The sequence below is a fragment of the Protobothrops mucrosquamatus genome, unplaced genomic scaffold (genome assembly GCF_001527695.2).
Source record: "Protobothrops mucrosquamatus isolate PMUCROS unplaced genomic scaffold, P.Mucros_1.0 scaffold658, whole genome shotgun sequence".
Lineage (NCBI taxonomy): Eukaryota > Metazoa > Chordata > Lepidosauria > Squamata > Viperidae > Protobothrops > Protobothrops mucrosquamatus.
The window spans coordinates 77468-92881 of NW_015386947.1; the positions used below are offsets into that span (position 1 = coordinate 77468).

At 36.1% G+C, this 15414-nt stretch overlaps 1 protein-coding gene across 2 annotated transcripts; it reads right to left on the reverse strand.

The window, feature by feature from the left end:
- Nucleotides 1-1147: 1147 nt before the first annotated feature.
- On the reverse strand, nt 1148-15160 carry THUMPD2 (THUMP domain containing 2). 2 transcript variants are annotated; one of them, XM_015817941.1, is made up of 10 exons: nt 14997-15160; nt 12776-12908; nt 11703-12112; nt 9908-9985; nt 8381-8433; nt 7709-7796; nt 7203-7274; nt 5669-5783; nt 4038-4155; nt 1148-2579 (listed from the first exon to the last, which is right to left on the reverse strand). In XM_015817941.1, the coding sequence occupies exons 1-10, from the start codon at nt 15123-15125 to the stop codon at nt 2249-2251; spliced, it is 1527 nt and encodes a 508-aa protein (XP_015673427.1). In that variant the 5' UTR covers nt 15126-15160; the 3' UTR covers nt 1148-2248. The 2 variants fall into 2 exon arrangements, with proteins under 2 accessions (XP_015673427.1, XP_015673428.1); XM_015817942.1 differs by having other exon boundaries at nt 12776-12904; nt 14997-15104.
- Between the last annotated feature and the right edge of the window lie 254 nt (nt 15161-15414).

Genomic DNA, 15414 nt, shown 5'->3' on the forward strand with positions numbered 1-15414 from the left:
AGAATCCACCAATGGGTTTGCTCTGTCTTCCTGCCCTTGAGACCATGTCAGCCAAACTTGTTGCACCCCCTGTTGGGCTAGGAGAACCCCAGTCTTGACTTGGTCTCCAGCCCTAAAAGACGTGTCAGGTTTGGCTCTCAAGTTCTGACAGGTATTGAGTTCTCCCATTAGTGGATTTTTCCCCCTCTCCTCTCACCTCCACAGTCTTAATTAACATTGATGGATTTTTTTCTCTGTTCCTCTCACCTCCACAGCCTTCTCAGCAGTGCTGGGACCAGCGCTGCTTCAGATCGGCTGTTGAGGGCTGAGGGGGGTGTAATTTCTTCCCTTCTCCTTCCCCAGGGCTCTGGGGAATTTTCTTAATCAGTTCCTTTCCCTCACCCCTCAATTTAGCTACATTAACGCTGCAGCTTGAATCTTCCCTCGGCTACCCAGGGAAGCTACACAAGCTATATGCTAGATGAAATTTAAATAAGCAATCTGGATAATATGAACTTGGAATAGCACTGTAAAATAAGAATATATGCACAAATATATATGCATATTCATATACAGTACATTCTCCCTCTCCCTTTCTCACACACACACACACACACACACACATGTAGACCGCTTATCCTGGGGCTTCACTTAGCAAGCAGCATATTGTATTTGCCCTTCAGAGTATAAACAGTAACATGCCTATTGAAAAGTTTGGGAGAGAGGGAGGGAAGGAGGGCAGTCCCACTCCCCTTCACCAGAGATTCCCTCCACCCACACAGGCACCCTGCAACCTGAGTGATGAGCTGGCCACCCCCCCTCCCGGCCATTGACTTCGCTTGTCAAAAAGTTGCAAAAGGTGATCAAATGACCCTGGGACACTGTGACCGTCATAAGTATGACTCAGTTGCCAAGCATCCGAATGTAAATCACATGACTCTGGGGATGCTGCAACATGTGAAAATGGTCATAAGTCACTTTTTCAGTGCCGTTGTAACTTCGAACAGTCACTAAGCGAATTGTTGTAAGTCGAGGACTACCTGTACTTTATCATTTTTTTCCTCTTTTTTTTGGTCAAGTTTTTGATACCTTGCTGGGCGACTGGTGGTACTCGGATATTGCCTTATCCTAAAAGTGGTACAATGAGTGAAAAGGTTGAAAAGCCCTGCTCTACGCCCCTTGTTTCACAAGGTCACCTTCCTGGTCGCTATCACGTCAGCCAGGCGCATTTCTGAGCTGGCGGCAGTATCGATCAGGGATGATCTCTGTATCTTCCACCAGGACTGGGGACAGGCACTTATATAATTTCTAATCCACCAAGTAGGTTATATAATTACTTGAATTAGACCAAATGTCTTTATTTTATTAGGAATGTTTGCATATTTTCTTTTTGCTTCTATCTTTCTTTCTGAATACAAATAAATGTACCTTTTATTACTAGTTAAATTATGAATTTGTGTAAAAAGAGACCTGTCCTCCAAAATGTTCTCAGTGTGCAAAAATACATGGATGCAAAATTAATCTTCTTAGATTCAGGTTTTTTTTTTTGAAGTTTTGTATTTTCAGAGACTTCCCATACAATTCTAGGAAAAATACTAAAAACAGAGTTTGGATTTTCTTGCTGCAAAGCACTGATTTCTGAAGCAGGATTCATTATGATTTTCAGGCACAAATCTGCAGTCTAATAACAATTAATATAAAAAGGACTTCCATTAATGGGGAATCCTCATCTCCTGGATCCATAACACAAGATTATGAAAAGCAACTGCCAATGCTCTGAATAATGCTCAGCAATGAACTGGCATCCAGGAAAGGTATTTCAGAAGTTTCTTCTGAATATCTTCCCAAAGAACCCTTATATTCTGCATGATTCCCATGAAGGCAGAATATAATATAATATAGTACAATGCACTATCTATGACACACCAAGCATGATTCTTGCCTAATATTGCAAAATGGTGATGTGTAAATGCCAAGAATTGATGCAAGACTATTATCAGCTACTTCAGAGAGTGCATCATATTGGTTATCTTGAGGACTGCCTTGAGAAATAATGTCCCTTAAAGTTATCTCACTGTTAATTATCTGGACTAGCAACCATGCCTCTTTCAGCTCAAACATCTAAATATAGTCCAGTGTTTTCAGTTACAGATCCTAATATAATCTTTTGGGATCTTGTGCTGTGATTGCTATGCAATTTTGACTGTCAACTCCATCAATGTATGTGTGTTTTATACATACCTGCCTGTTGTTGCTACCTCTAGATCTTTCAGGTTATTTTCTTGTACTTGCATATGAATGCATTTGTCTTGCCAAGACTAACTTCAAAGGATTCTATGAACACCAGAGAACCAAGATCTGCCTTTTTATAACTGAGGTGTTCTTTCCTTGCATCTTGAGATGAGGGGGAAACAGTACAACTAATACTTTCTTCTTTGGTATCTTGTTCAACTGATATCAAATCACTTTGTCTGCAATCAGTAGAAGATTCTGCAAAGATGGATCTCTCAGTCTGACAGCCATGGGCAATACCATTAGAAATACATTTATAGAGTTCTTGACTAAGTAACAGTACAACAGTCCCTCCAAAACAAAGCACCCTGAAAAACAATAGAGAGTAGTTAACTAAGATATTATTGCTTGGTTTCAATAATATTTATCATTTTATAAGAAACTTTCAGAGTATCTAGTAGTTTACAATCTCTCTATTTTTATCTTTACCTTTCTATATGGTAAGATACACCAAGAGAAAGCCTCTCAGTAAACATCTTGGTAAATAGATTTTAATATTAGGTTTCATAAAATTCCGGGGTTTTTTCCATATAGGCCAGTATTTTATTATATTTAATTACTGTATCCATTATTATCCAGCTGAAATAAATGTCAATGAGGATTTCTTGACTTTCAACTGCAATCCAATAGAAGAACCCCCCAAATTTTGATGGATCTTGGCATTTAAAAAACCTGATTGATCACATTTTCAGTGCCTGAAGTTACTGATGGTGCTGAAAAAATAACGTTATGGCCAATTTACACCCATTTACAACTTGTTCAGCATCCCTCAGTATTGTGATTGCCACTAGGCAGTACATGTTGTTCTATGCCTGAACTATTTTCTCTCCCCTTGTAAAATAGATATTTGAGAGGAAGAGATTGCAAGATAGTAAGCTGTTTGCTCCTCTACACATTGAAAACAATGTGATTGCACTGGCAGCTGCAGGCACACTATGCAGATAGTTTACAGCACTCATTCTTCCTTTCTAATCTCTTCGTTCTATGGGGGAGGGGAAGAATTTCTGTAGGTAATCTCTCTTTTGTCTGACCCTTTGCCTCTTGCAGGGCAGAGATTGGAGAGGAAGAGATTTCAAGAGAGTACTATAAGCTTTACAGTAAAAGTAAGAAGAACTGTACAACTGGATGCTTTTCTAAACGTAATAGTTTCAGGAATATATATACATAACAGTATCCTATACTTGGGGAGCTTAAGGCTACAGTCAATGTCCTGGGGAAAATAACAAGCATATTTTGAAAACATTTCCCCCCCATCTGAGCCGAATTAACTTTGTCAGGAATATTTCCTTTACTATATATTTCTCAGTATGTACCCTGTGACTTCTCGTTTACTACCAGCATCAGCAGAGTCCTGGTATACAATTTGATCAGATTCAGCCCTTCTGAGCTTGTTAGCATTTATCAACGATGTATTTTTTGTCCTATTTGAAACTATTATTTATGACGGATCCTTGGTGCTCTCTGAGCTTGGTTGTTTGTTGCAGATGTTCCATTACTAAACTAAGTAATATCACCAGTGCTCCAACCACTGATTAGAAACCAATGAAACGTCTTGAAATAAACAACAAAGCTCAGAGAGTACCAAGGACTCCTCATTTGACTCTAAGCTTCAAATATTCTCCTTTATCAGTACCATTACTTATGTAGGAAGATAGGTAATTACAATCAAGTTTCTATCTAGTTATGATGTGTATTTGCCTACATGTCATACACCAAATCTCCTTTTAATATTAATTCTTGAATTCCAGATAATTTGATTCATTTACCTTTCAAGTTCTTGAAAAACTCTGGGAAGGAACTTCATGTCTTCTGTTATTTTGAACTTTTTTCCAAATGGAATGTCTGTCAAAATGACATCAATACTTTCTGACAGGAAAGGTAATCCTGCGGAGATAAAGCACACTTAAAAGCACTTGAACTAAGACAAAATTATAACTTAAAAGATTGCCTGGGAATGAAAGTTTTAATCATTACACTCTTCTGCATTTGGAAGGAACTAAAAAAATATAACCAGGAAGAAACAGCCCATTGCAAAATATCATACAGTACATACTGACAGTTCTCAAAGGGAACTGCAATTATAAGGTAGAAATGTAAAATAATAAATCTAACAAAACATATTATGATGGAAGAAACAAGATTAATTAAGGGACGTGTGGATACGGTTTAAGTAAACTAACAGCAAAACATAAATCTTTGGCCCATACGGGTCCCAATATGGCCATGTATTGTAGCTCACTCCAAATGAGATATTGCCACTTTCTTCCAGGACATCAAAAAGCCAGATGATCAAGGGTCAGATGGCCTGCAACAGAGAACTTAGCCTTTAGCTCATAATCTGGCTTACTGTATACAATGTGTAGGCTTATGAATATGAAATTCAAAGATGTACAAATAAATCTTTATATAATATTTTCTTGAATGAACAGACTGAAAACAAGTTCAAGAAAGTCCATATCGTAAAAAGAAGATTGGTAATTATAGTACCCCCTAGAAATCTCTACCTAGTCTGGGTAACAATATTTTAATATAAAAAGAAAACATGGAACATTTACATAATTCTATTTTTAAGAGGTCCTTTAAAAGCCTCAAAGTTTACTGGCCCACGCATGGAATTTCATTGAGAAGGGATTTTATGTTAGGAATACTGTCCTGGATTCTATTTGGGCTCCTATTATTCTAGAACTCCCATTTATACATGGGGCAGAGACAGTATACTGTATGGGACTCAATTTTTGCCAATTCCTCTTTGTGTAGAGTTTCATAGGGTCCCCCAAATTTCTACAGGGCTACAGTGGGAATTAACAAACATAGTATTTCTTCATTTTGTTGCTGGAAGTATCACGTAGGCAGAACAATCAGCATTGTTAGGAATTCCCAGAACAGAATAACAGGAAACATTTCTGGAACCAAACTGTCTTCTTTTCAAATTAACATCTTCACAATTAGCATTAATAATTGCTAGGCAAAATGGAGACAGATAACAATTCATAAAGTAAATTTGGGCAACACCTCACTTCCCATGTACTGTATACTATTCCATTGTTGTCCCTAGTCAAAGAGATGTTAACATAAAAAACTTGCTTATCAAAGGCAAAAATAAGACCTGCTCATATCTTGATCAGAATTTGTTATCATAAATCCTCTTTAATTATCTGAAAAAACACTAGGATCAGTTCTGAACCTTAATTCTAAAGACACACATATTAAATCAAGTGCTTAAACTGCACAAAACAATTCTGGGAAAAAGAGAGTTTGTTACTTACATTCTAGATCTATAAAGAAAACCTTTGCAAGCCAATAAAGAATAAAGCAATACATATATCTAATACATATAACAATATATACATTGTTTAATTTTTATGTAATTTAACAAAGTGCTCTTGTTAATATTTACCAGTCACAGAAGATTTAAATAGTTCAATTTTATCTATCAGGCTTGCATCTCTAATATTTGAGTAGGCTCCTTGTAACTGTGAATCACTTATATCCGACCCAAAATAATACACATTCTGTAGAGGAAACAAACAATTATATTAATAACAAATTTTACACATTATTAAAATAGCCAGTCAGTGTTGGAAAATGTGAGTTGGAAGAAAATACTGTGAATCAAATTGATAGAAGTTAAAAAGCCTTTGATCTCCCCCCCCCCCCCTCCTCCCTTAACAGCCTTCTGGTCTGGAGTCAGAGAAACCTGTCACCACTCATAAAATATGTTTCCTTAAAGGCAATAGATCACTGACAGGCAGGAATCTGAAAAGGCCCAGGAATTTAGCACTTCTGCCTGGCCAGGAATATCTTTGCTGATAAAGAAGATAACAAACCAAATATTTCCTCTAGCCATAAAAGCTTTATTTTCTTGCTTTCTTATGGTCATAAAAATATATTTCACTCACACCAAACGCTAAAAAATGTATATAAATCTTGCTGATGTGCCAATCTGATGTCAGCTGTCCCATAAACAAGCTTTGTGGTGTTTCTGACCCAAATAAAACAGAGAAACTTCTTCCCAAGCAGCTGCTTTTTGCAACTTCTCTTCAGAGAAAGGAATATAGGGCAATTCTCACAACAAAATAACACAAATCTCCAAGGAAATAAAATCTGATCACATAGGCTACATGAAATGAAAGCTTTTAACTTTTGTTTGCTTTTCACAGTATCAGTGAAACCAGAGATAGGAAGGATCATAAATTGGAAATAGTCAAAGTCATTAATTCATTGTGTTTCGCGAAAGATCTCAAAAACTGAGAAAATGATTAATCTGGCTCAAAATGATTATATACTGATAAAATTTTTTTGACACAGATTATGTCATACTTAAGAAAATGTTAAGTCAAGTTATCCACCTATATTTATCTGCAGATAATATAAATATAAAAGGAAACTTAATATAAATTATTTCAATTATTCTGAAAGAAAAACTTATTCTTTTTTATGTCTTTTATTTCCAGCAAGGAAATTTTATAGTCCACACATAGAAATCTGTTAATTTATATCTGTAATCTTTAGATGTTATTTCAGCCTGTTTTAATTTGTAATAAGCTTGTTTTTGAACAAAAAACAAAAAGACTCTTTGACTCAAAAAATAAAGATGTGTCTAAGATCTCAGGAGATGTAAGTTCAAAGGAAGTTTGATACTCTGACTTCAAAAATTGTAAATTTGTCTACTGGTAACTGGTAAGCTAATAATTAAGTTAACCTGGAAGCTTTTTAGGAAATTTATGAACAAAGAGCAATAGTTGAAAGAATAATAGTTTTCTTATAACACAGTTAGTAATACAAATACTAATTACTTGGATTAGTACTTTAAGCTGAATCCCACAAAATTTCTAAGAACCATTTAGAAGATTGATTTTAATTGTGAGGACACTAGGACTTGTAATGCAAAGTAACAAAAAAAAGGTATTTCTTAAAAGAACAGAACTTACAGGCCATTCAGTTGCAGCTTCCAAAAGTATTGTACCTAGACCACACATAGGATCCAATACAAATGCCCCAGCCTGAAAAGAGAGGGAAAAACCAATTCAATACAATCTATACGTTATAGGTAATTGCTCCTTGGTTTGAAAAAATGTACAGCATATACTATAAATTAAGCAAGCAAAAGTTAGATTTGACAGTTAATACTTTTCTCCATCTACACAGCACATTTGAATATTTACCTTCCTTTTCATATCTTTCAATAATCCTTATAGCAATTTTATAGTAATTATCTCTGTATACACCATGGAGATTAAAAACCAAGAGACAATAGACAATTTAATTTGATTTGAACTGCTCACACATTTTTGCATATTTATTAAGAAATTAAGTCCCACTGAATTTAAGGAAATTGCAAACCATGCAGCTCTCACCTACTTTAAATGCTTCAAATGCTCCTATAAAATTCCCATAATAGTTTCTTAGTAACCAGAATGGTTATTTTGCTCATTACCTTGATTTCAGCAAGCGATGTCATAGCCCAAGCAATGGTAGATCGCAATCCAGCAGTTTTAATATATGCCCGACTTGCCAAGGGAAGTCTGCAAATAATAGATACACTTAAATAAAAATAAGAACATTCAATGCACGTGTACAATTCTAACACAATGTGTCAATAATGACATGCTTCTCTTCAGGATTGTTTCCTTTCATTCTCATCTTTCCCCCAATATACCACATTCTATGTCTCTAAATTCCAACAGCCACTTAGAGTTATATGGATACTGAGTACACACAATCTATATTTGCAGTGTTTTAAACAGTTCTTTGAGGGGGACTTCTTTTTAAATTTATTTCTGCAAATTCTGACACTGCTTTTTTTACATGTTGACAATTGTTCCCACCTCTACCAATCTATGTTTAAATGTCAATGAATAAAACATTACATACCCTAGGGAAATATAAATGTATAAATGTTTCCAGTACGACGTTCCAAGTTATTTATACTTTTATATGACACAGAATGCTACAGTTTTACCATGTTAAACATTTAATTATTGAGAACAAAAACCATTCCAATCATTTTTGGGGGGAGGAGAATGTTTTTTTGGGAGGAGAATGTTTTCTATTAGAAAAGTCAGTATTTATAGAGAAATAAGGAATAATAATTTGTAATGTCATCTACCTGAATAGAGGGATCCCAATCACAGAATAAATATCATTTAGATGCACAAAGATCTGTAAGGGAATGAAAATTTACAATAAAGAATTACTTGCAAATTGAAAAAATAATAGGATATCTCAGTCACTTTTTCAATATTTATTTATTCTAAAAAGCAATCTCATCCTTAAATGCATATAAGTATTATATCTATATGAAATATAATATAGGGATACTGTATAAGACATAGTCCAAAATTGAGATCACTACTTCTGCTTTTCGATCAGTGCAAACACAAGTAATAGAGATATCCAAGAAGAAGAGAAAAATGTACAAAACCCCAAATTAATACTGGCCAAATATTTTTGTCCAAAGAATTTAACTGGTAGAAATGTTCTACTAGTGACAGCTACAAACTATTTGCAAATCTTGCTGCCCATACAGAATATCCTCCACCAGAATTCAGGACAGTGAAAGTAAGTTCAATGAATTAAATGGTAGATCCTACAGGTAATGTGGAAGTATTGTCTAGATGTCATCTTTAAGGTTTGCCACTTTTCAAATTCTATCTATATCCCTTATTTTTAGAGCACTGTTTACTTTGTCTTTTGTTTTTAGATTTCTGTAATTTTTTCAGATTTCAGTCATGATTAGGTTCAAAGGTTTTCCTCTCTAATAAGTTTATATTTCTTTTAACATTTTCAAAAAATTGCACTCTTATTTTTTATTCTTTCTCTAATTTTACAGTTTAATAAAATTTGTTGAAGTGTCCACACCTTGTGCTTTTTCTCAATAATATATTTTGTCTATTCTCTTACATCTTTTTTATGTTTAAGATTCCTCCCCTTCTGATTTTTGTCATGCCTCTCTTATACTGCTTTGCAGGAATATTTAATTTCCTTTTCTTTGCGTCAGAAAATATAAATATTTTTAAAAAGACTGGATGGCCGTCTTTTATGAACATAAAGCAGCATATTTTCTCAATCACCTGAAGCAGATGATTTTTATGGTATTTTTTGTTATTACTCCCAAACAGCAAATGCAAACTTTTTATTTAAATTCCAAATCTCCTTTTCTTTTACCTGATGATAATTTAGACAGGTTATGTTGCAACTAGGAACTCGCAGGGTTTTTTTTAACTAAAAAAGCTTGGATGGGATTATATCTATCCATAGGGTGTCTTTAGTATACTGGATCTGCAATTCTATACCCACTTCTTGAGGAATAAACCCTACAAAAATCATTTAAAATTTATTTCTGAGTAGATCTATATGGGATTAATCTGGGAGAGAACCCTTGCTTCAGGCTATGACTGTTCACAATGAAACAAGACAGCAATACTTCCCCACTACAGATAGGCTATTGATTGTTTTCACAGGAACGTATAGATATCAAAATATAAGGAAGCTAAATTCTACAAGTGTAACATAAGATTTCATTTTTATTAACAAGAATACATATAAAAATATCCTCCAGTCATATTTCAGAGACTATTTGATATCTGAAGAAGGCAAAGCCCAAACCTTCTAACAATTCAACTTGGATTATTACCTCTAAATCAGGATTTCTAAGATTTGCTTTCCATCCAAAATTCTTCATAAGAGCTATTCCGATAATTTTTCCCAATTCCTGAAAAAACAATTACAAATCAGACATGAGAATTATTTGGGTAGGTAGCATATTATGCAGATTCTTAGAATAGGAAACAGCAAAGAAAATAGTTATGCTGAATATTATAGAAGCCATAAGACGTATTTTATATCCCTACTTTATGCATGTTTACTGAAATCAAGCCATCCAAGTTCAATTACTTTTATTTCAGTTTATCTTGTTATGAAAGGGGTTTTTTTTTTAAAAAAAGCTCTGACAGCAAAACATCTAGCAAGTTATTTTTATTTTATATTTTATGTGTACACACACATACACACACACACACACACTGGGAAAGATTTCAAAATGATAGTACTGACATTTAATTTGTCCTCCATCTCTTTTTGACAATTAAGAGGAATTTCAAAAGATGGCATAGAAGAGTAAGTTACAGCTGCTTAGCTTTTAAGAACACAAAATGTCCACCACCTTCAAGCAGTGCTATTTTGTCTATGTTGCTGTCATTCACTAAATATAATTATGAATTATGCATAAAGAGTAAATTAAATATTCTTTCTGACAATTCCAGAATAATCTAGAGAGAGTACAATTATTAAGAAAATTAACTGTTTTGATAGCAATTTTCAAATGGATGTACAGGTAGTCCTTGTTTACTGACCACTTGTTCAACTATTTTTGAAGTTACAACAGAACTAAAAAGAGATTCAAAACTGGTCCTCAAGGTTGTGGCCATTGCAGCATCCCCATGGTCATATGATCCGGATTTGGGTGCTTGTCAACCATTATACATTTATAATTGTTGTAGCATCTCATGGTAATTTGTATGCTTCACAGTTGGCTTCAGGACAAATAGTCAATGGGAAAGGCAGCAGGAAGTTAAAAGTGACAGTCATGTAATGTTTCATTATGAGACTGTGTTGCTTGCTGACAGAGTTGCTGGTTCTAAATGTGGTTGATAAGGTGTTTTTTTTTTTAAAAAAATGTTATTTTGAATGTAATAAATGTATTTTTCCATGCAATAGAACAGGGGTGTCAAACTCAATTTCACTGAGGGCCGCATCAGCATTGCAGTTGCTCTGGGGGGGGGGGGGGGCGGGTGTGTGTGGCCAGAGTGGGTGCAGCCTACTGGGTAGGCGTGGATGGAGTGGGTGTGGCCTACTGGGTGGGCGTGGCCAGTTCTACATCATTCGCATCAAGGGTGCCTATGGGGGCCTGGGCAGGAGTGGGACAGATCTGAGGGTCTCTGGCAGAAGGGAGTGGGACCGGGGCAAGTGCCAAGATGGCCACCACAAAATTGTACATTGGCTCCCACTGGCCTGGGCCAGGGCCAAGGCAGCGGGGGCCGTTCCCTGTTTCCAGGATGGCTTCGCGGGCCACATGAAACCACTTTGCGGGCCGCATCCAGCCCCTGGGCCTTGTGTTTGACATGTCTGCAATAGAATATGTAAACTGTATGTACAATGAATTGGCAGCCATTTCCATTGTGCAGTTGAATATACTCTTAAACACAAGAATAGCTTGTCACATATATAATTGCAGAGAATTAACATTGTGAATTAGCATGTTTAAAAAGAATAAAATCTGGAAAACACAGCATATCGTGGATACTTTTTGGCCTATAGAATTGTAAGAGATTTAGATTCTAAATACATCAATTTGTTCCCTACATATTACCCTTCAATTTTCATGAAGCTTAGCAGCTCCTGAGCTTTCAAATGAAGAGTCTTTTACATACCTGGGCAGTAAATAATTTTGCAAGTATTCCACTACAACGACATGATACTCTGAAACTAAAATAACTATCACAAACAATAGTTTGGTCTTGGATAAGTTCAGGAGTGTTTTCTAGAAAAAGTCTGCTCTGAGGCAATAAAATGTCTTTACAAACATTGTGTGTATCACATTTTTGCTGATCTTCAATTTGATTTTTAATAGTATCTGTCTCTAATATTATTTGCGTTTTTTGCTTTTCATTTTCAATATGTTTTTCCTCTTCCAATTTCTGTTTTTTGGAATCTGGGTATTCTTGATAGAAGTTTAGTTGCTTTGCCACCTGATCGTAAAGACTTCTCCAGACAGCAATTGTATGAAGCCAACATCTGGGATCCTCATTTACAAGTTTTTGAACATCCTGGATTATTCTTCCTGAAACAAAATAGTAAACGACCATACATTTTATCATATCACTTAACATCTAAAAACAAAAGACAAGATTTCCACTTAGATTCCATACTTTTAATGCTTCAGTTATGTAACTAACCAACTTCTTTCTTTGTAAATTTGATAAATTCACCGGCATGCCTGTATGCCTCCTAATTAAAATAATACACAAAAAAACTTTTGTGTAGCAACAGTTTTTAAGCCAATTTAAACTAAAATCCAGAGCAAAATGAATGAGAATACGTCCCCCCTGAATTAGAATGATCACTTAATTTTAAAATGCTAGTTGAAAGAAATTGGTATTAATCTGTTCAGAAGAAAATAGAATGTCTTCTTCATTCTCTTCTTCCAAAACTTTTGATAACCCTTTTCAAAATCCTCAGAAAGAAACTACTTTCTGAAGAGGTAGATTTTGTACTGGAGCTCACAAATCCAAAAGAGTACTGTATGTTCCTTCCAAGGCATCCCAAGCAACATTTTAATTTCATGACTATCTACTTAGTAAATGAAGCCTAGACATTATTATTTTGCATGCAAAGCACTAAACAAGCATCATACCTGAAAAGTAGTTGGGAATGAAGCACCTAACTGAAAATTAATGCATTCTTTTAACAAAGAGAGGAACACAAGATCATAGAAGACTCTTACCTTTATTCCCACAGAAGGAGAGTGGAGGACATTTCTTCAGCAGCAAAAATAATCTTTCAGCCGACTTTAATTTCTTCAACATACTCAGTTCAACACTGGTACTGAAGAAAACTTTTCCTGCTACATATTCTACCTTGTAAAAGAATGCATACCAATAATAAATAAAACTGGATATATATTTGAAAGTTGATTTAAAAAATAATAATATTACCCTTATTAATGGATTAATACAAACAGCTGACTTTGTTTATAAAATGCACTGGGTACTATGAAAAGAGGCAAAGAGGGATGCTTGTGTTTGCCTGATTCCATTTATCTTCTGCAATGCTTCCCACAGGCAGCTGGTGATCAATGTCCCTTTAGCAGTTTAAATGACAATATAACATGAGAGTGTCTCCTGTTGTCTGTTTGCACAAAGATTTACTTGACATAAGACAGTGATGGCGAACCTTTTAGAGACTGAGTGCCCAAACTGCAACCCAAAACCCACTTATGCATCGTCGAGTGCCGGGTGGGTATGGCCCATTGGCTGGGCGTGGCCCATTGGCTGGGCGTGGCTGCTGTGGTAACGGCAGACTGGGTGGGACTAAAAAGTTCAATCAATTCCAACTTTGCAAGATCTTTTTTTTTTCCACAAGAAGTTGAAATTGGCTGATTGAACCTTTTTTTTTTTGCATACGGCGGCGGCGGCCTAAAGCAAAAAGGTTTTATAAAACCCAGCTGAAGGCCTAGGACTGGGATGCGTGCCCACAGAGAGGGCTCTGAGTGCCGCCTCTGGCACCTGTGCCATAGGTTCGCCACCACTGACATAAGACATCTCTTTTTCAAATATTGGCAGCAACTATTCATTTTATTATTTATTAATAGTATTGTTTTACTGCCTGTTATCACCAATTTATATATATTGCATTTCTAGACTGCCCTTCTCCTTCAAATTTCTAAGTATCTTTTCTTAAAGTGTTGTTCCTTGCCTTGAGAAACTTAGATTTTGAAAAGATAATGTGTTCCCTTTTAATATAGAATATAATTAGGTTGCACATTCTTTTCTCTTTGATAATCATAAGTGCTACTTGTTGAACAATTATCTGACTGCTGGCACAATACAAAGCAACAGCCTATAACTGTGAGATGAGGGCTCACATTATGGAATGTTCCACATGAAAAAATCCCTACAGTTTTTGAAATTCTGTATAATATTCTCTATGGAGTAAAACTGTTGTTACACAGAAGTTAGTTCTGAACTAATATGCACAGAACTGAACATGCATAAAGCTCTAAGTCAGGCCCTCCGCAAATGCCTGGATTTAATAAAAACGTTTTTTATCACTTGCTATAGACTGGTTTCTTATTTTTCAAGCATCCTGTGATAAGTCCCATAATATGGGAAATTAAAAGGTAGATAGTTTTTCCTACTGAAAATTATTCTAAACTCAATTTAAGTCTTAGACAACAAACCAAGCAATGGTGATCACTAATGTAGCTGTTACACTAGAAAGATGAAATTATCTCTTGGTGCAAGCAAAAAATAAATTATCATATAGATGCACACTGTTACATAGATAAGAGAAGAATCTTCATCCCTGAAAGCAACAATAGTTCTCACTGAACTAATCAAAAACTTGCAGTTTACCTACACAAATATCACAGACCACTTTGTTTGTTGTCATTTATTCCAGCAAAGAACTCTTGCCCTTTCAATAGCTACAATACATCCAGGTATTCCAGGTTGCCTGCATAAAGGAATATCTAAGTTCCTTTCCCTGACATCTGCCACTTAATTATTAAAAGCTCAAGAACTCATGATTTTAGAACCCAGATTTTGCACATGTGGACCAGTAACGCAAATGATTATAAACTCGGCCTAAATGTCACAAGCAGTTAAAAATGGGATTTCTAACACCAGATTGAAGTGAGATGTGGTAAGATGTAACAGAGGTGCAGATGAGTTTAAACTTAGTCGCGGCACGAGAAATGTACGGAGAATTACATTGGGACGCCAAACCGCGCGGTACGACTTTTGAATAAACATGGCTAAGTGCACGAACTGGTCTTCCGAAGCAGCGAGCGTACAAACGAGCAATTGACCCAGGCTTTACCTCAATGCAAGACCGCTATCGCTGCCTCCCTCTCCGTATAGTTTTTGCGGCGAGGAAAGCAAGCTACTAAGCCGTTATTTTATCGACCGAGCCCGGCGCGGCCTAAGGAGTGCGGAGCCGCTCACCTGAGTGGCGCCCAAACGAGCCTGTACTTCTTCGATGAGGAAGGGCTCCATCCCGCGTCCCGCCGTGCAAAAATAGCGACTGCAGCGGCGAGCCTCTTTCGGCCTCTCCCGTTTCCCTCCGTCAGCCATTGCGGCCTTGTCGCGGGAACAACCGGTGTCAACACCCACCCACCCCGCTACGTCGACGCTTCGTCCGCTTTCCTCCCTAGTTGCGGAGGGGACGCCGCTGAGAAGTTTGCCTCCTGCAGGCAAAGACGCTGCTTCCCGAGTTGCCTTGTGTTTTTGGCGCTGGGCCATCCTACCTTTCCAATGGAGAGCGGCAAACTGCATTTGGGGATGATATTATTATTATTATTATTATTATTATTATTATTATTATTATTATTATTATTATTATTATTATTATTATTATTATTAT